Raw genomic sequence first — 21,809 nt, forward strand, 5'->3', positions numbered from 1 at the left:
ATAATGAAAGAACAGACAGACAAGGTCCCTATCTCTCCCCCTACCCTGACCCGAGAAGCTTGGACATTTAAGAGAATGCCCTCTTAAAAAATAATCTCAGGTCAAAGAGCAATTTCAAACTATAATTACACAATATTTTGAAAATAATGAAAAATAACATATCAAAACAAATGGGAAAGGGCCTGAATTATATTTGGAGGAAAATTCATAGCCTTAATTATTGCATTACCAAGGCCAAGAGAATAAAAATAAATGGACTAAACATTCAACTCAAGAATTTAGAAAAAAATTTAAAAGCCAATAAAATTAATCCAAGGAAAACATGAGACAAGGATATAAATATGGCAAGAGAAATTAATAAGTTAGGAGACAGGATGATATTAGCAACTCTGGCTGGTTGAGGGGTTGAAGGGTAGAGAATGACAAAGATAAAAAAGGCAGATCAGCCTAATTTGAGAGTGAAAGAAGACACAAATGCTTAAAATTGGGAATTAGACTGCAAACAGAGACTTTTTTTTTTTTAATGCAAGAGATTTGATCTGTAGTTCTATGCTAATAAATACAAAACCTTCCATGAGATTCAAATGATCAAAATGATTTCAAAGAATACCAGAGACACCAAAACAAGTAAAACATTTGAAAAAGGACCTCCCTGTCAAAAGACATCAGATCCAGATGGTTTTATAGGCAAAGTCATTCAAACTCTTGAAAGAAATATATAGGCTTACACTGCACAGTATAAATACACCTGGTGACTTTCTCAGTTTATTCTACAAAGACAGCATTGCCCTGATCCTAAAACCCACCAAGGACAAGAACAAAAATGGGACCACAGTTCAGTTGACTACGAAAATGAAATATGAAAGCTCTTACCTGAGCAGGCCTTAGTTTAGAAGCAGTCACTACCTTTAATGCTACTGGGTCCTTGTAACCCAAGGTGGTCCCCATCTTCTTGAGGGCAGAGTCTTTCTGATCCTCGCTTTCTCCCACCACAGCACCCCCCCCAAAAGTGCACCCTCAACATGCCCTTGTCCCGCCTGCAGCCTCCCCCAGACTGGCGGCCCCCACGCTAACAGCGGCCAGGAACCATCTAATGCAATGGCATTTGCCCCTAATCCATCCCCTTGTTCTCGCTTCAGTTCTGGCCTGTCAGCGGTTGGCTAATTACCACTCATGTCAAAACAATTACTGGGAAAGAAAAACTAATTTTCCATTCAACCATCTCTCCCCATACAGCACCTCTCCTCTAACACCCTGTCTCACTGCATTTTACTCCAACGGTCCCCACACCTTCATCCTTGGGGATCTGAACCGTTACAGCTCGCCTGAGATGGTCCCGATGGGCATCCCCATGCCGCTGGGCCCCCTGGCTTACTGAGGGTGAGGTCAAAACTGAACACGGCCAGAGGTGGGTGCTTTAGAGGCCTCCAGCCTCCCAGGGGTAAAAATGAAATAGAATATAGTCAAAGATCACTCATAACCATAAGGACCATAATTCAGTTGGGGATACAAGAAAAAAACATATATAAAATACCAAATTCAGCTGTTTTTAAGATAAGAAAAGGGAACAGAAAGCTCTATCTAGTAACTTTAGTAACTTCAAACACAAATAGAAACACACACACACATACTTCATTCCTCTTTATGGGAAGTTAAACAAAGAGAGGGCTCTCTACAGTGAGAGAAGGGGGCATATAATTTGTGGAAAGGAGAAGTCATTTGCTGGTGGAGCGGTGGATAAAGAAACAGAAATAAGACCAACAGAGAATTGCCAGCATCATCTGCGGCCCAGAACTCACCCCCTCCCTATAACTCTGACTCCATTCCCCAACTCCAATTTGCCATGTAAGATGGTTTATTCTCCAAGCCCCAATGTCCAGGTCCTGTTCTCTAAAACACCCTAAAGATAAGACTTAACTCTTCCAAACAAGAAAACCAGCCCTGGATGCCTCCAGCAGGTGTGGCTCATCTCCTTTGTCTCTGGAATAAACAAGTAACTTCTTTCCTCAATGTAAAGCCATCTGGGAAGCCCCTGTTCTGGAAATCCTTCTCGCCTCACTCCTACGACATCTGAACCTGGAGGAACAGGGTATCTCCCCAGGCAGGTGACAACAACCAATTCTGCAGGACATTCCTTGTAAGCGACCTGCAGTGAAAGTAAAGGGCAGGATCTGACGGTAGGCCTTTTTTAAATATGCCGATGTGCTCTGTAAATCTCAATCAAGGCAGAACCATGGCAGTCCCAAGCTTACAAGGACAAAGAACCAGGATGGGGAGGGGGGGGTGCCAGGAAAGCAGAGGTGCTGTCATGGAACCCACTTTGGGAAAGGCAACTGGGGCTGTGGGAAAGTAGGTTTTAAGTCAGGTTACTGAGGCAAATACCCACGCCAGATTGGTGGGTACCATCCCTGCCTCGCTGCCCCACTATGCCCTGTGTGGCCTTAAAAGGATGCTCTTCATCATATTCACCTTCCCAAGTGTGTGCCACATTTGGCCAGGTCTGTCTAGGGAAGAAGTTTTACATTTACAGCCCTCTGGTCTGGAAATCCTTCTGTTCTTTACATTTCTGTCTGACTACCCAGTCCCCACTGCCTCCCCGGTTGTCTAAGATGTAAACTATATTTCCCCAAAGAGAACTTACAATTTATGTGTCTATGGATGTGAAAGGTTGGAAATTTGAGTCTACTGTCCTGGTTATCAAAGGTTAAACAGGCCTTTGCAAGGGCCCCCAGGAAAGGAATGCCAACAGGGGCATGTTTCTCAAGGAACAGGTGGAGCCCCATGCCCTTCCCCTGGGGTCAACAGTGATTCCTAGTTGAAAGCGCTCTGGGTCCGGCAGCTTGTATTTCTGCAGCGGGCCAGGGTCTCCACTTGCTCCTATGTGGGAGGGAAAGGCTGGCTGGGGCTTCCTGATCTGGAGAAGAAGATGTGTTGGGGGTGAGGCCTAGGTTCTGAAGCCTGTTTCCTGGGGTGCTCTGCTCATAGCGGGGCACAGCTGTCTGCGTGTACTCAAAGGCGGGCCCTGCCTGATCAACAACAGACCTCACTCCCTCCCCTGCAATCTGGCTTTCCTCGGCTGCTGGAGGCAGGCTGCTTGTCCAAGCATGACCCCTCAGCAGAATCAAGCCCCAGGCTGGGCAAAGCCAGAATCTGAACCCAGGCTTCCCAACACCCCCACTCCCAGAGCAGCTCAATAAGTGACAGATTTCCTCCATCCCGAAGGGAAACACAATGCAAGTTCAACCCACGTCTGTCCGGGCCTAGAAGCTCAGAAAGGAATTCACTCTCTATGCATGCCTGCCTGCTCTGTCATCTGATAGGGCAGCCACCAGTCACAGGTGGCTATTCAAATTCTAACACGTTACATTTAAATATAATCCAAATGCAGGGTGGTACCCAGGATGGGATCCCAGAACAGGAGGACAACACTGAAAAAGCTGGTGAAATCAAATGAAATTCAGACTAGTTAATAATACTGTACTACATTGATGTCTTAGTTTTGATAAATGGACTGAAGTTATGTAATGTGACATTAACATTAGGGGAGCGACTTCCCCAGAAGTTCAGTGGTTAAGACTCCACCTTCCAATGCAGGGTGCCTGGGTTCCATCCCTCATCGGGGATCTAAGATCCCACATGCCATGTGGTGTGGCCAAAAAATAAATAAATACATAAAACATTACTGGAAACTGAGTACAGGCTATATAAGAACTCTCTGTACTGTCTTCACAATTTCCTTTTGTAAGCCTAAAATTATTCTAAAACTTGAAAAGTACTAAGTTAAATAAAATGAAAACTTCATTCTTCAGGCAGAGCAGATATATTTCAAGTATTCGGGAGCTGCATGTGGTCAACGGCTACCATACTGGGTAGAGACAGAACATTTCCGTTAGGGCAGAAAGTTCTAGAGGTCTGTGCTGGCATCCACTGGACCCAGCAACTCTTACCTGAAATTCCCAGAACTTTATTTTTAACTCGTGTTTTCTTTCCATCTGCCTATTACTATTTCTCTCCATATGAATCATTATTGCTGCATGGCATGTTAAACCAGCCCAAAGATGGTTTTTAATACATGCTGCTGCTGCTGCGGCTGCTGCTAAGTCGCTTCAGTCGCGTCTGACTCTGTGCGACCCCATAGACGGCAGCCCACCAGGCTCCCCCGTCCCTGGGATTCTCCAGGCAAGAACACCTGAGTGGGTTGCCATTTCCTTCTCCAATGCATGAAAGTGAAAAATGAAAGTCAAGTTGCTCAGTCGTGTCCGACTCTTCGCGACCCCATGGACTGCAGCCTACCAGGCTCCTCCACCCATGGGATTTTCCAGGCAAGAGTACTGGAGTGGGGTGCCATTGCCTTCTCCTTAATACATGCAGTAGTTACTGAACAGAGCCTTCGGTATTCTGTTGGGGTTTCAAGCTGACTTGCATGGACCCCACTGGGAAACCCTGGCATTAAATACTTCTAATAAAGTTACTGAATAAACACAGCTCCCACTGTGATCCAAGAGGAGGCCACACACTTTCCACACACGGAAAGTCCTGGGTCCGGTGCTGACTCAAAGTGGCCCCCAACATTCCAAGAGTGGAGTCCAGATTGTGGGGAGTGGGTACTGGGTGTGTTTCAGGTCTCTCCCCGGCTATAACCCGGCTGGCTGAGCTTCAGGCATCAGACAAACCTGGACCAAGAACAAACTGGCCCTGTCCACAGCGGTCCTGCCAACCCTCTTCAGAAGCTCAACTCAAGGGTAAACCTGAGGGAACTCCCTGGCAATGCCAGTGGTTAGGATTCTGGGCTTTCACTGCCGGGGGCATGGGTTCAATCCCTAGTCAAGGATTTAAGATCCTGCAAGCCAAGTGGTGTGGCCAAAAGAAAAAAAGTCAACCTGAGCCCCAAGGTCGCCTCCACCCCTCTGCCTCTTTGAAGGGGCATTATCTAAGCTTGGCTTAGCTGGGTTCACTTGTGGTTCCCACCCATATTCTTCCTGGCCTGTTTGTCCATGACCTTCAGGAACGACCATATGGGATGCTTGTAGTCAGTAAACGTGGTTGTTTTCCTCCCACATCATCCTTACGCCCCCACCCACCTTGCAGGCAACCCCCAACCCCATCACTGCTAACCAAGAGCTGCCCAGTGGCTTCAAGTGGGTAGCTGCATAGAAAGACAAGACACCTCCACTGCTTTTCACCCCCTATCCCAACCCTCACACTCAGAGGGAAATCCCAACAATACCTTCCTCTGGACCCTGACTTCCCCCGCCCCCATCACCTACCACCCTTCTTCTTGTCCCCCACCCTCCAGCCACACGGGTCTGCTTTCCATTCGCAAATGTGCCAAGATCACTTCCACCCCAGGGCCTTTGCACCCGCTGTCCCCTGGCCCAGAACACTCCACCACCACCCTCCACACATACCGTCTCCTCCTTGTCTTTAAAGCTTGACCTAAAGTGAGGCCGCCCCTGATGCCCCAGTCATCTGTCCCACTGACCATGCAACGAACATCTGATCAAGTTCACGTTTGCCTGTTTATCCAACTTGCCCATTAGCATGTAGCTCCTGGGACCAGGGACCCCACAAGTCTGGCTTGCCTGAGGATGTACCCCCAGTACTGAGAACGATGTCTGTACATTCTTTGAATGGAAAGGCTTCGATTCCATCACTGCTGCTCTGCAGAAGCAGGAGCAGAACAAAAGGGGCTTCAATCCAGGGCCCTGAGTGGTCTCCAGGCGAGGCGCCCACAGCCCCAGGAACTCGAGGATGGGGATGGTCAGCTTTTGAAGCAACGTCATGTCTTCATCAAGTCTATTTCTCTCTCCACAATAAAAATCAATCTCCTGAAAGCTGCTTATAAAACTGAAAGAAAGAATGGCTGGGAAAATCCTGGTGCTGCTCCCCTGTAGGGAGAAATACCAACCTAGCTATTGCTTTATTTTTCAAGATTCTATTTAAAAACCAGAAAAGAAGATGTCAGGGTATCACAGATCCTGCCTTAGCCTCACTAGTGGGTTCTCTTCTCTTCCACCCCAGAGGGCGGATGGAGAGTTGACATGTGTGTTCACGCCCCAGGGCAGAGAGGACCACAAATCACAGCCATGGAGGGCTGGACAGGACCTGAGCCGCATCTTCCTCCCATTTATAAGTGGGCAAAGTGAGGCCTGGCAAGGAGCAGGGATGTGCCTGAGACCTCAATCTAAGGAGCTGCAATGTCACAAATCTAAGATGTCACTGGTTGTTAGAGGCACACTTATTTTAAGCACTATCGAGAAAGAAAAAAAAAAGGATGCTTCCAATTAGACTAGGACACACCACTGATTTCCAAGATATTAAAACTGGGAAATAAAACGTGGGCCTGAGGACGTCTCTGGTGGTCTAGTGGTTAATACTCCGCACTCCCACTGCAGCGGGCGCAGGTTTCATCCTTGGTCAGGAGGATCCCACATGCCACGGTCAAAACAATTAATTAATTAAATAAAACTATCTTCAAATAAATCTTAAAAACAAAACAAAACCAACCCAAAAACGTGGGTCTGAGAATCCAGAGCTGGGGTCCTGCGTGTTTTGTGGCTGCTTCTCATTGTCATAGGCTGTAGTCCATCGTCTGACCCCCGAGTAGTGCTGAGCTGAGGTTCTGAGTCCTTCTAGAACAGAGCTTCCGAGCCGGGCACTGCTGACATGCACGGCTGTCAGGGGTTGAGTGGCATCCCTGGCCTCTCCCCATTAGATGTCTGGAGCACCACCCCCTACTGGTGACATCCAAGAATGTCCCCCAGAAGGCAAAATCACCCCCGAGTTGAGAACCACTACGGACGGAGTCAGAGAAGAGAAGCCAGAGAAGAAGCTGAGCCAGAGAAGCTTAAGTTTGATGTGGACAAACACACACAAGGACAGAAACACCGAGTTAAATGGGGTCCAGTCCAGGCATTCTCCTAGCTGATGTGTGATCTCCAAAGGTGGAGAGAGGAGGCAGGATTTCCAACTCTATTTGACTACAAAGCCCTTTCTGGCAGAGACCTGGGAAGGAGGTGCCCCGGGCCGCAGGGGGTTGAGGTAGAGGAGGGAGGTCGGGGGCCACACTCTCTGTCTGATGCCCTGCCCACCCTGGCAGTTCTCCCTGGATCTGAGCCTCTCCCCACAACCCCCCTTCTGGGGGCTGGCTCCGTCCACAGCAAAGAGGGGACAGGATGCTTCTGGGGACGGTGCCAGGGGCAGCAGGCTTCGGAGAGCTGACCGCACTGACCTAAAGGGCAAGCTTTCCAAACTGGCTCCGGCACAACCCGGCTGTGCAGGGTTATCACCTGTCATCTCACACGCCCCAGCCTCTCCCTGCCCGTGTCACATCCCTGTCCTGCTCTGGGGACCCCCCTGTGGTTGCAAAAGACAGCTGGGTTTCCTCTCTAGTGTCTAGGTGGCCTGGAGCCAGCCAGGATAGAGGGCCACACCTCACAGTATTCACACCAGCATTTCTATTGTTAAAAAAACACAAGAACAGCAACAAAAGACAAGGCAGTGTGCCGGGAAATGCCTACCGTCATATGACCACTAGGAAGGCTAACTGGCCCCATTTCTGGGGACTCGGTCTGAGAATGTAGCCCTGGCTGCATCCCCAGGAAACCAGGAGGAAATGCCCCATTTTTCTGCCCCACAGGGGGTTCCTTCTTAAATTTAAGTTAAAAAAAAAAAAAAAAAGTGTGTGTGTGTATACATGCATATATACACAAAAATATAAATAAAAACATTTTAATAGCCTAGAAGAACTTTTCATGAAAAGCAGCCCCCCATCCCTTCTCTCAGGCCTCAGATGATTCTCCAGGTCTATTCTGCCACCACTTCGGTTCTGAATTCTGCTGACGGTAGTAATCTTTATGTGTGTGAGTGCTAAGTCGCTCAGTCATGTCCAGTCTGCAACCCCATGGACTACAGCCCACTAGGCTCCTCTGTCTGTAGTATTCTCCAGGCAACAATACTGGAGTGGGTTGCCATGCCCTTCTCCAGGGATCTTCCAGACCCAGGGACTGAACCTGTGTCTCTTACGTCTCCTGCATTGGCAGGTGGGTTCTTTACCACGAGCGCCACCAGGGAAGCCGAGCAATCTTCACTAAATAATGCGCTGGCATCACATTTTGATTTCTCAGTGGTGGAGGAGACCTAAAGACGCCCTGTTAGGAGTAAACATCTGCCTCCTTAACCTCTACCCCTTGATGTCTTCTGAAACCACGTGGAGTGAATCTGCCGCTGCTCAGGTCCTCACGCCCGCAGACAGGCAAGAGCTCTGCTGCCTCACCTCACCCAGCCATCCCCCTCCTCTAAGCACCCGAGGGGAGTGAGAGAGACCAGAGCTGCAGCTGGCACTGCCAGAGTGAAACCATCCCACAGGGCAACAGCCTACGGGGCCTCCGAGTCCTCAAGACCCCTCCCGGGTTTGGCCCATGAGATCCACAGCCAGGTTTCAGATCCAGGCTCCAGAAGCTGGGCCTCTCCCATGAAGGTGCATGTGAGTGTGGTCCATCCCGATGCCCTGAGATAGCGTGTGGACAGTACCTGTTGGAGGCAGAGAGCTCCTGTGAGGGCCAGGGCTGGCTGGAATCCCAGAAGAACTGCTGGGACGCTCCCAGGTGGTCTCTGGTCAAAGAAAGAAAAAAAAAAGAAAATCATATTGAGAATTTCCTCGGGCAGAAGCTCTGAGTGTCACAGAGCTGCACTGGATCACCTGCTTCTTTGACTCCAGGAAGCCAGAATCTGCCTTCTGCTCCCATATAATTGTCTCTCCTGCCCCCCAGGGCAACAAAGCTTCTCTTTATTGGGGACCCTTCTCCATGAAGCTGGGACCAAAAGGTGGCCTCCTGGTTGGGACCCTCTGAAACAGTCCCCAATGCCCCTCCCTTCCCCCCTCACACATCTCCACTTCAGTTCCTTATCCTGGAACCTCAACTGCCAACTGGCCATCACTCCCCAAATGCCCACTGTCATCTGAAACCCCAAAACCCAGAGGAAGGAGCCCTGGGCAGGGGTCTGGACAGAGACCCAGGTTCTGTGTCTTGTGAAGATGACTCCCTTCCTGCTTCTCCAATTCCACACCTTGTGTGAATTACAGCTGCTGTGTTTGATCACACACTTCTCTCTCCTCTGATGCCCAGCCAGAAATAAAGCTAATATTGTAGCTATACGATCAGCCCCCAAACGCTACTTCACCCATTTCACAGCTGTGAGCAAAGACTTCTCATTAAGTTATCTACTGAAAAAAAAACACAATGCCTTCTCGGGACTTCCCTGGAGGTCCAGTGGTTAAGAATCCCCCTTCCAATGCAGGGGACACGGGTTCAATCCCTGGTCGAGGAACTAAGACCCCCACATGCTGCAGTTAACCCTGAGCTCTGCAACTACTGAGCTGGACTTCTGTGGGTATCTTTCCAAAACAATTAAAAGGGCCGACAGCACAGCGGTTGTTAGTTGCTTAGTTGTGTCCGACTCTTGGTGACCTCCATGAGCTGTAGCCTGCTGGGCTCCTGTGTCCGTGGGATTTCCTAGGCAGGAATAATGGAGTGGGTTGCTGTTTCCTTTTCCAGGGGATCTTCCTGACCCAGGGATTGAACGTGGGTCTCCTGCATTGCAGGCAGATTCTTTACCATCTGAGCCACCAAGTAAAAGCAGTGAGTCTAGAGCCAAATGCCTGGGTCTAAACGAGCTCTGCCTCTCATTACCAGGTTTGATCTTGACCAAGCTCATCGTCCCCTTGGTGCCTTAGCTTCCTCCTCTGTAAAATGAGACCAAGAGTGGCATCCACCCAAGACAGCTGCTATGTTCATGCCAAATGCCCATTTACAAGTATTTAGTGTCAAGTTATTGTTAAAGTTAATCTGATATATGGATATGACATTATTGAATCCAAAATTCGATTACTGAAAATTCAATTGTTTCGAATATTAAAAACAAAAACAAGCACAACCTTCCCATAGCTTCTCTCAGCTGAGATTCGAGAGAACTGGGGTCTTTGCCTCAGATCTGCTTCTCATCTGCTGGGCAGCCTTGGGCAAGTCACGCTATCTCTCTGGTCCTCTGATTATTTACCTAAAATGAAAGGGTTGGGCTGACTGGTCTTTTTAGGTCCCAAGACTCTTGCCCCCAGACTTTGATCAAAACCTTGAGACCCACTGTTTGGACTTTAGGGTTTTATGGCTCTAGCAGTTGGGTGGTAATACGGCTCTTTCACGTCTTAAGGGAGAGAAAATGGGGGGAGCAAGGGAAGCTGCGGGGAGAATGTGACCAGGAACGAGAGAGCAGAGGGGTCTTCCAGGAGGGACAACCAGAGGGCAGGCTCAGTGGCCTCCCTGGAGGAGGACGGACACCTGGACTGGAGCTGAGAGCACCATGACCTGGAGACTGTGTGAAGACCACAAGCCTGCTCGGAGGTCGAGGGCAGTGCAAAGTGGTCTAGGCCTGGCCGCTTGTGACCTGTGACCTTTGGAAGCCACCTGTGTTTTGTTTTTCTCAACTGTAAAATGGGGATGAAGATGGCACCTAAACAGGGCTGTAATAGCATGAAGCAGGATGACAGGGGCACACAGTAGGTGCCTTATCGGAGTTGAGTAAAGCAAACAGATCATGGAGGCTGGATGTGAAAATGCGGGGGAAATTCAGATGTTAAAACAGCCTCCCTACAACATGAGGTGGGTTCCCCTTGGGACCAGACATAGCCTGCAGCCTCAGTCTTGTTTCCAAAAAGACCTTCCTTTCTGCTGCCAGATCGGCCTGACCACACTGCTGCCTGCACGCCCACAGCACCCAGCTCAGGCTCTCTCCTCAAACCTGGCCCCCCGTGGCTCTGGGGACCAACCTTCATGGCTTCATCAGCTCCCCTTGGGTCCCCCCACCCACCTCCAATCAGTTCCCAGAGCCTAGAGGCATCCACCTCCATCACATTCCTCATTCCATCTCACCCCTAACATGTCTCCCCACTTGGGGGTCAGCACTCACCTGGAGAGTCCTCTGTGGAGCCCTTTCCAACATGGCACAGAGAATAAAGTCCAAACTTTGCATCCACCCCCACCCACTGCCCCACTTCTCAGTCAGCAAGGCTCTAGCACAGGCACCTTATCTGTCTGTCCAGATGGATCCACGCTGACCTCACTCCAGCCCAGGTAACACACTCACTGGTCTCAGAACGTCTTTGCTGTAGCTGTTCACACACCCCCAATCACCTCCTGCCCCCAACTCTGGGTGTCAGAATCCTGTCCATTTGTCAAGTCCCAACAACAATGCTTCTCCCTCCATGCAGCCCTCCCAGGGGTCTGCAAGAGGAGACCCTGAAATCACAGGAAGATGCTGCCTGCAGTCAGAATCCCGCTCTAGATGCTGGATTCCAAAGGAAGGCCCCATGCCCTGCACTCACTGACCTGGGTCACTCACCGGCCCCCAGAGGCTGGAGACCCTTATCCCTGTAAGGGCTGAATCTCTCTGCCCAACCTCTGCCAGGGCTCCATCATGGACAATGCAGATGCCTGAAGGATTCCACCCAGTCCACCTCCTGGTCTTGGCCAGCTCAGGTCAACACAAAACACAAAGCCACTTCGAGCCTGGGGCAGGAATGGGGCCAGCCCGGGCGGACATCTGGAGAGAGTCCCTGGGGCTCTAGCTGAATGATCTCATCCGCAGCAGGAAAAATTGCCCCAGATGACCACACCACCCACAGGGAGGAAGCCATTCCCAGGTCTTTTCCTCTAAGAGACTCCCTAATCTATTTACAGCACACCAGGCTCCTTGATGGAGCCAAAGCACCAAAGCAAAACTGAAATGGCAGCTTGGGGCTCAAGTTACCCTGGACTGGGGCCCCCTTGCATCCTCTGGGCTTCCATTCTGGGGCTCTAGGTCATTTCAGGTGACCATCCAGGCTCCTAACAGTTGCTCCCATGCAGGTCCCAAAGGCCCCAGGGGGGAGGGGGGTGATCAGTGAAGACAGAATGGAAGGAGTGAGACCCTCGCTTGGAAAACTTCTGACCAATTCATGAGAAAACATGTTTTATTTCTAAAGGCAATTCTAACTCAACTTGAACTTTTCTCGCTGAAACCAGGGGATCCAGACACACATAAATGAGCTGACTGCTGAGCGTGGATCAAATCAGACTAAGGGAGGTTGCTATTCCAGCCAACCACGTGAAAAGCCAGAAATTTCCACTTCCCCATTACAGCAGCTGCTCTGTGTAGAATAAAACTTTTGGAGAGTGTGAAGTTGAAAGGTGGAAAGTGATGTAAATCTGGTTTCAGAGCACAGATACCCCCTCCTTAAAATAATCATCATAACTATTATTATGATGATTAAAAAAAAAAAAAGCAAGGCAGGCGTTATTAACTTTAAAGTCACCTCTAAACTTCACCTCCCTTTGTTAAGGCCGCTTCCTGCATGCATTATAGGTATTGGGAGAGTCAGTGAGCCCCTGGACCTAGGCCACTGGTCTCGGTGGATCTGTAAGCCTTGCCCCCTCCCTGCTCGCCCTCCACCTCCCTCCCTCTACCTCACACACCAGTAGACTCCTGGCTCATGATTGACTCATTTTCTTGGCGGGGTAGTGGCTCTCTGTTGCCCCCACTGGCTATCAAGTGAAATAACCATAGGTACCAGCCGAGGACTTCCCTGATAGCTCAGTTGGTAAAGAATCCGCCTGCAATGAGAGAGACCTGGGTTCAGTCCCTGGATTGGGAAGATCCCCTGGAGAGAGGAATGGCTACCCACTCCAGTATTCTGACCTGGAGAATTCCATGGACTGTATAGTCCATGGGGTGGCAAAGAGTCTGACAAGACTGAGCGACTTTCCCTTTCACCAGCTGAGGAAGAAATGGGTTCTGGGGTCCTGCTCATACCCAGTATGGATGCCCTTGGGAGAGACAGACCATGTGGAAACAGAAGGACACAAAAGCTTCTCGCAAACAACCTCTCTCAGGGAATTTCCTGGCGGTGCAGGGGTTAGGATTCTGCACTTGCATTTCAGGGGGCTGGGGTTGGATTCCAGGGAACTAAGATCCTGCAAGCTGTGAGGTGCATCTAAAAACCTTTCAGAATTGGAAGGAGAAGTGGACATGTCTACAAAACTGGGTTTACCAGGACTTCGTTGTTTTAAGAAAGGAAAGAAATGGAAGGGAACCTGGCCTGGGTGTTTAATATGTTGTCGCTTTGGCTGTGTCAGACTCTTTCCACCCCATGGACTGTAGCCCTCCAGACTCCTCTGTCCATGGGATTCTCCAGGCAAGAATACTGGAGTGAGTTGCCATGCCCTCCTCTGGGGATCTTCTTGACCCAGGGATCGAACCCACATTTCTTATGTCTCCTGCATTGGCAGGCAGGTGCTTTACCACTAACACCACCTGGGTGTTTAAAAACACCCCTCAAATATTCTAAGGCAACCTGGAGGTGTTCCTAAGAGCTCAGGGGTCACACAGAGGTTTGCATCCCAGGTCCACCCCTTGTAACTGGGTCCTCAATCTTAGTTTCCTTACAGTGAGGGCTTCCCAGGTGGCGCTAGTGGGAAAGAATCTGCCTGCGCATGCAGGAGATGCAAGAAACAGGTTCAATCCCTGGGTTGGGAACATCCCCTGGAGTAGGTAACGGCAACGCACTCCAGTATTCTTGCCTGGAAAACTCCATGGGCAGAGGAACCTGGAGGGGACCTGGAGGGGTACAGTTCATGGGGTCACAAAGAGTTGGACACAACTGAGCATACAAAGTGGGGTAACACGATTGTAGTCTCGTGGTCCTGCGATGAGCAGCCAACGAGCATATACAGCACAGTCTCTGAGACAGAGGAAGCCCTCAAGACTTTAATGACAAGAATAAAACAAACTCCTCTCCATTCTTTCCTTCCTTCCCTCCCTCCGCCTCCCAGCTTCCACCCCACCAGCTCCTCCCGCCCCACTCTGCCCCATCCACCTTCACAGAGCACATCTCCCAAAGGGAGAGCAAAGGCAGGCTCCCTCTGTGATGCTGACAGGTTAGAGGTGTGAGAACGCACGTCAGAGCTGAAGGGGGTCCCTGAGTTAACCAGAGAAAGTTCCCTCCACGTGGCAACCCACAGGCTCCTTATGCAACCCTGTGATCTGGGCGGGGCAGGGGTCCTGATGCACACTTCATAGGTGATACAGAGGCCAGTGGATGAACCAGTGGCCCCGGCAGTGCCCTGGCCCTTTGATACTGGCCTGAGCCAAGCTCTGGACTGGCTCCAGCTGGCTCAGTCCTGCAAGAGCGGGGTCGGGAGCTGCCAGAGAAATTCTAGTGGGAGGGGATGCAGGGCCCACCTGGAATACTCTGAGCCTGTCCTTCAATCCCTTTAGGATCCCCAACCTCCTCATAGAGCACAGACTCGGGCAAACACAGCAGGAATCCCTGAACTTGAGCCGGCAGTGACGAGGGCTGATGCCACACAACAAAAAGGGTGTCTGGTCACTGAACCAACAGCTGTGGGAAGCCAACTGCCAGCTCACAGATATTACGATCCCTGCTGTGTGGCTGAGAAAACTGTAGATGGGTCCTGAAAAGGAAATCGCATCAAATCAAAGCCTGGACACTCAGGACCCAGGCCCTCAGCACAGTGATTTGGTAAAGCTCCAGGCCTGTTTCCCAAACTTGGCCTCTTATCAGGATCATTGGGGCCATCTGCTGAAGCCACAGATTCCCAGACCCTGTGCCCAAAGGTTCTGGTTTAGCAGATCTTGGGTGGAATCCAGAAGTTAGCATTTTAACAAGTAGTATCAGGGATTAATCAGATGTGGGAAAAACGGGGTAGAGTCCACAGTAAAATCATGACAGGAACCAGCCAGACTGGGAGGTACCCGGATGAGACACAAACCCCAGGGGAGGGGTTAGGCGTGATCACTGCAGACAGTGACTGCAGTCACAAAATTAAAAGATGGGAAAAAAGCTATGACAAACCTAGATAGTGTATTAAAAAGCAGAGACATCACTTTGCCCACAAAGGTCCATATAGTCAAAGCTACCATTTTTCTAGTGGTCATGTACAGATGTGAGAGTTGGACCGTGAAGAAGACTGAGCGCCAAAGAATTGATGCTTTCCAACTGTGGTGCTGGAGAAGACTCTTGAGAGTCCCTTGGACAGCAAGGAGATCAAACCAGTCAATCCTAAAGGAAATCAACCTAGAATATTCATTGGAAGGACTGATACTGAAGCTGAAGTTCCAATACTTTGGCCACCTGATGCAAAGAGCCCACTCGTTGGAAAAGACCCTGATGCTGGGAAAGATTGAGGGCAGGAGGAGAAGGGGGTGACAGAGGATGAGATGGTCAGGTGGCATCACTGACTCAATGGACATGAGTTTAAGCAAGTTCCAGGAGATGGTGAAGGACAGGAAAGCCTGGTGTGCTACAGTCCATGTGGTCAAAAAGAGTCGGACATGACTCAGTGACTGAAAAAAACAACACGAAGCAAGACGTGTGACAGCAATGTATGGAAACTTAAGGAGCCCTTGGAAATGCCATGTCCATCCTGATGTTTTAAAAATATCAGGATTATAATATCTGTGCGCAAAAGCCTCTGCTTTGGCCTGTGGCTTTATTATCTATTTTAGCTTCTGGGGGAGCCTTATGAATCACACAGACCATCACAAACCCTTTAGCACGACTGAGTCCTTAGGGTTTTTCCTAGAAGAGGAGCTGATGAAGAGGAGAGGGTAGAAAGCATTGTAGAGAAGGAAGCCCAGTGTCAGAAGGTTCTAGCCTGTGGGCAGGCTGCAGAAGGAAGCACTCCAACAGGGCCTGGCCTTCCCCAGGAAACCTTATCTTAAGCTTCTGAGGCAAAGTCCTGAACTGGAAAGATAAGTTTTACGCAATCCTGGTCCCAGGTGCTTGGCGTGGATGGAGCTGGCAGGTCAGGGCTAGTGGGATATTCTCAGCCCGGCTGGGACACTCACGGTCCTGTGTTTTCCCCACCAGCATCACTCAGGCTTTCTGAACCCTGTGAATAGGCATGAGGCTGGGAAGGGGCGCTGAGAGCTCACAGTATTGCCCCTGCCCTCGGGGACTTGGATGAGCTCTTCCTAGCTCAGCTGCAACACTTGCTTTCAAATCCAGTCCGCCCAGAGGTGTGCTCCGAGGGCTGGGACTGTGTCAAACAAATGCCTTGCTGTTTCCCTGGTTGCCAGTATGCAGGCAGTCAATAGATGTTTGATGAATGAATGAAGACTCAGTTCAAAGCCCTGTTAGAAGTCAGTCCAGTTACACTGCCAGTGGCTGATGTTAAAAATGAGTAAGTGCATATACGTGTGTATAGATAAAAAGATACACAGAGGACAGAAACAAAGAAGGGCCATGGAGACCAGAAAGTGAAATTCAAAGTGTTACTTGTTCAGTCATGTCCAACTCTTTGTGACCCCGTGGACTGTAGCCTGCCAGGCTCCTCTGTCCATGGGATTCTCCAGGCAAGAATACTGGAGTGGGTTGCTACGTCCTCCTCCAGGGAATCTTCCTGACCCAGGGATCGAACCCACATCTCCTGCATTGCAGGGAGATTCTTTACCCTCCGAACCATCCATATGGAGAGCAGAGAGAGCACCAATTCCCCCTCGCAGACTATGAAGCACAAATCAAGCCAGCTGCCCAACCCAAAAAGAGCCCAGAACATACACAGGTGGGTCACAGGAAAGCAATTACAAATGACCCATAAGAAAAGATGCTTCCTCTCAGTCAAAATTGGAGAAGTGCAGTCTAAGACACTTTTTTCCCCCCACCCATTGGATCTTTTTCTGCTAAATGGCTGCTAAAGAGAAAAGGCAAGTCTGCAGAGAAAAATATGTATGAAATCAACCCAGGAACCGACATCATGAGATCCCAGAGACCCAGGACAAACAACGCAGCTGATTTTTCGGTTCTTAAGTGGGGGCTTTTGTGAGATACCCCATGTCCTTCTAATAAAGGTCTTTTATTTTTTCCCCATAAACTGTTCAGGTGGGCTTCTATTTCTCTACAAGACAGTCTCTGCCCACCTACAATCCCCAAACGGCACTGCCCTGTAACAACCAACACCAGTCCCAGGGCCATTAGATCCACATCTGGAACCTCTTTCTGTGACCAGGCTGAATTGTGATGTCTTAAGATGCCCTCAAGTAGGGCTTCCATAACCTCTCCAAGGGGGGTTAAAAAGTCACAACATTCAACTATTCAGAAGCTTCTCTACCCACGAACTGGTATTTTCCACTCAAACATCATCTTTTTGCTTTGTTTTCTGAGAAACTCAACATCTATGGACTCCCCTTGCTCTGCTTTGCTAATGCAGATTTAGAAGACTTTCCAGTAAAAGGTGTGACTTTACATTTTATAAATAATGCTCAGAACCACTGAGAGTGTTGCTTTTCGCAAGCTGGAAGAAACTGTCAGAAAGAGCTCTGGTTATTCTGGGAAAAAAGGAATCAGCAATCGTCTCCGCGAGGTGTAGCCACGAAGACACTTCCAAGGCTGCTGGGCCCTTGGGAAAGGCGGGCCAGCCCCAAGGCACAAGCAGCCCCAAAGCACCTTCAGGTGCCTGGTCTTTATCATGAACCCACACTGCACAACAGGTATAGAAATTCTGGGCGAAAGGAGCTCTTCTCAAACATCAAGAAAGGGCATTCAGGGTAGAGAGGACGACACAAACAAAATGAGGAAGAAATGGGCAGAGTTGAATCTAAAAGGCACATCTAATTATTGTTGTTTAGTCACTGAATCGTGTCTGGCTCTGCGAGGCCCCTGGACTGTAGCCCGCCAGGCTCCTCTGTCCATGGGATTCTCCAGGCAAGAATACTGGAGTGGGTTGCCATGCCCTCCTCCAAGGGATCTTCCGGACCCAGGGATCGAACCCCCATCTCCTGCATTGGCAGGAGCTACCAGGGGAGTTTCCTCATCCAGTAAGGGAGATGCTAAAACGCTGGGAAAAGGGGCAGCCTCCTCCAACTTTAGATGATCTGAGCGTCACCTGGAGGGCTGGTTAAGCCCGAGATTGCGGGGCCACCCCAGAGGGTCTGATTCAGCGGGGCTGGGGGGAGGCCTGAGACACTGTGTTTCTAACAAATGCGCAGGTGATGCTGATGCTGCTGGTCTGGGGACCCCACTTTGAGAACCGCAGACGCAGACTAAGACAAGGAAGAACAGAGTTCTTTGCCACAGTTCACATCCTGTCTACAGGGGCTGCAGATAAAGCTGTGGGGCAGTGGTGGGGGGGGTGTCCAAAAAACCTGTTTTGAAAAGTACATCAAGCCAACCCACGAATTACTTCTGACTTGAAAGCATCCACTGCTTACCCTTTCCCCCCAAACAAGTATGTTGCTGAAAACCGCACAACAGATAGTGTAATTGGCCTGAGAGAGTCAGAGAAAGAAAAAGTGAGTCTCACTGCAAAGATGCTCTGAAAGCAAAGAAGAAATCTGTCAGGATCACAGATGTTCAGGTTGTTGTGGAAGCCTCTTAAGGATTTCCACTCCATCCTTAAAACCTGCTAGTTAAGGTGGCTTTGCGCTTGCACACCTGGTGGGGGTGGGGCTTCCCTGGTGGCTCAGTGGTAAAGAATCTGCCTACCAATGCAGGAGACATGGGTTTGATCCCTGGGTCAGGAAGATACCCTAGAGGAGGAAACGGCAACCCGCTCCAGTATTCTTGCCTGAGAAATCCCACAGACAGAAGAGCCTGATGTGCTGCAGTCCATGGGGTCGCAGAGTTGGACACAATAGCTTGCAATAGGAATTCATGCTTCCTATTCATCAAAGAGTTGAGCCAGCTGGGTGGGATATTGTATCAAAAAATGCTGTGCTCCTTGGCCCCTTCTGTCCTGCTTCCCAAGGCTTCCCTGCTCTGTCCAATCTGTACCTTTTTCTGCAGCATCTCCCCCATTAGCACATGTGAATTTTATACAAAAGCAGCTGAAAGCAACTGAAGTCTTTATCTGTAGCAGGGGATGACGGGGGAGGAACGGGGGGCAGGGAGGGAGAAAAGAAGAGGGAGGAAGGAGAAATGGAGAGGGAGGAGGGGACGGGGTCCTTGACTCCTGCCTAGCACACACCTCCTTCCATGGCACAGACCATGGGGCCTGGCATTCTTGGATGCTTCTTGCACCATACAAAAAAGACCAGGCCCCGTTCAAGCTCCAGTTGCGCATCTCAGCTCCAGAAGAGTCCCCAGAACACAAGACCACCTCTGCACAGGAACTGAGGAAGGCGGGATGTTATGCCAGGCTGGACGCACAGATAGGCAATAACCACAGCCGGCAGGAGGGCAGCATCTCATTTGACAGGAATGTCCAGGAGGCCCGCTAGGGGCAAGGCCCAGCCCATGATCTGTCCAAGGACAGCAAGATCCTTCAGTGGAGGCTCCCAGAGCCCACGCCCAGCCCAGCATCCCGCTCCTGGAGAGCACGGGCAAACAACACTCATCCCGCTCCACTAACTTTTCAGCCTATTCTCCTCCCACGCCTCCTGCAAGAGCATTGCCTACTCTGGATTCCAACTTGGACCGAAACAAGAAGCTATTCCCAAACTCCAAGATCTTCCTCCAGTGATGAAGGTCTGATTGCCGGGAGCCACGCCAACTCTCCGTACAGAGGCGCATCCCCAAATTTCAAGGGGGTGATGAACACAGTGGTTCGGCAATTCCTGGTTGCACAGGATTTCGGAGTTGGAAGGGACCTTCAGGGGTCTACTTAGGCAGCAAAGAGAATGGGCTGCAACCCACGAGGAAAGTCTCCTTCAGTGATCTCATCTCCACCAAGAAGCGCTCACGAAGTCCTTTGCATTGTGTTCGCCCACACCGCCCCTGCAAGGAGCAGTCCAAGTGCATAACTGGAGATGGGCACAGAGGAGGCACTGAATAAACACTTGTGGCTTGATAACCAATCCACGTGGTCCTGGCCCACTTGCTCATCAGATATAAGCTATGGATAATTTCCATTTTTGCCAAGAATCCCACTGACTCCAAGGGACCTAAACCTTTCAAGAGTATCGATGGCTATCTGTGTCCAGACTGCCCTTCCCTGTGTACCCCAACTTCCTGCTGCAGCCACATGAGCCCACCTTACCCCCCAACACACACATGGGCCTTACGGAAGACCCCGAAGGCAGGGCTTCCTGCACTAACATGTCAGATGCACACAAAAGCTCCAGGTATAAGACAGAGTGTGGGATGAGTCTGACAGATCCTTGTGGAAGTGAGCCAGTCTTTTCTCTCCAGATTCTTTAATCTCTTGCCTGGTCCTCTTTCATAATCTCTGATTTCCAACTGTATTTATAGCTTCCTGACTTTATGTCTAATACCAGTTCTCCCCTGCAATACTCATTGTAAATCCACAAGGCTACGTCCAAACGTAGGTCAAAGCTCAAGCCCACACAAGCACTGGACACATAAGATGCTTGAAGGAAGCAGACTCTCGAGTCTAAGAAAAATCAGGAGTGATGGCGACCTGCTCAGATCCATCCAGTTGTGTTCAGGCAGGAAGGTGGGTTGAAAATCCTCACGCTTTTTCAAAAGGAGACAAGTATGTGGGTGCTTATGAAAAACCTCCCAATGTTCAATGTTGGCAGTTCATTCAACATCTTTAAGGGTGGTGCATACAGAATGAAATGCTTCTGTGGACAGCTTCTGGCCTCAAGACAACCCACTGTGAGACACTGAGTCTACCTGAATCTCTGCAGAACAGCTCACTGGGATGGAGGTGAGGTTCTGAGCTTGTCTTGCCGCCCGCCACCACACTCAGAGGCACTACGACACCACTGCCCTAGAAATGGAGTCATCATAGAGCTGCACTTCCTTGAAGGCAAGGATGGTGTTCATTCTGGCTAGATGTCAGAGTGCTACACAGAATGGGAAAATGAAAAATAGAAGCCCCAAATTCTTTGACTTAGTTGCAGCTAGAAACAAAGTTGAAACTAGAGCCCATGGGTCTTGTTGTTGTTTTTTAATGACAAAAACACCGAGATTCAAAAAAAAAATTCTTTCTGAGCTATTGACTCAAAAGCTTTGAAATTATAAGACCTGCCACTACATCCTGTTCTGAGGATAAGTGTAAAAGCTAGAAACAGCCTCAAGTGCGCTACCCTGACGACACATAAGGATATAGACACTAGCCAGTGAAGGGCCCTTCCTGGTAGTTTTATACTCATTTGGTTCCCTGTCACTGTAAAACTGAGTTGTCTTCAAGTAGCTTTTCCATGACATTATACTTTAATTACAATAGTTTATACTTATATAATCTTCCACCTTGGGATTACAACACATGTTTACTTGTTTGAACAAAGCCATATTTTCTCAATGAATTTCCGAAAGAGAAAATTGGATTTAAACTGACTCAGCAGGACTTCCCTGGTGGCCCAGAGGATAATAATTCGCCTGCCAATACAGGGGACATAGGTTTGATCTCATGATCTCACATGCCATGGAGTGGCTAGGCCCATGTGCCCCAACTACTGAGTCCACAGACTGCAACTGCAGAAGCCCTTGGGCCTAGAACTCTGTGCTCCAACACAAGAGAAACAATGAGAATGAGAAGCCCACGTGTGCAACTAAAGGGTCAGCCCCCTCCTCGTTGCAAGAGAGAAAAGCTCGCATGGCAACGAAGACCCAGCACAGCCAAATAAAAAAATAAATAAATAATTTATTTAAAAAACACAAGTACATAAATAAATACATTGACTCCCCAGGTTTAGAATATCTGATCCACTGGCCATGCTGTCCTCAATCTAGTTGTCACCTTACAAGTCAAAAAGAGGAGGTGACTACAAGAAAACACTTAAAAATATAATAAGCAGAAATTTTCACTCTTTCCAAATAATAGATTCCAAGCCAGTAGGTTTAGCAGTAG

At 49.4% G+C, this 21,809-nt stretch overlaps 1 protein-coding gene across 5 annotated transcripts in view; it reads right to left on the reverse strand.

Moving 5' to 3' along the window:
• GAS7 (growth arrest specific 7) overlaps positions 1–21,809 on the reverse strand; it is a 210,140-nt gene that overhangs the window by 51,152 nt on the left and 137,179 nt on the right. For all 5 annotated transcript variants that reach the window (XM_027516624.1, XM_027516623.1, XM_027516627.1 and 2 more), the window contains exon 3: positions 8,533–8,613. In XM_027516624.1, coding sequence (XP_027372425.1) covers positions 8,533–8,613 — 81 coding nt within the window. The remainder of the gene's footprint in view (positions 1–8,532; positions 8,614–21,809) is intronic.

Source organism: Bos indicus x Bos taurus, chromosome 19 (assembly GCF_003369695.1).
Source record: "Bos indicus x Bos taurus breed Angus x Brahman F1 hybrid chromosome 19, Bos_hybrid_MaternalHap_v2.0, whole genome shotgun sequence".
Classification (NCBI taxonomy): Eukaryota; Metazoa; Chordata; class Mammalia; order Artiodactyla; family Bovidae; genus Bos; species Bos indicus x Bos taurus.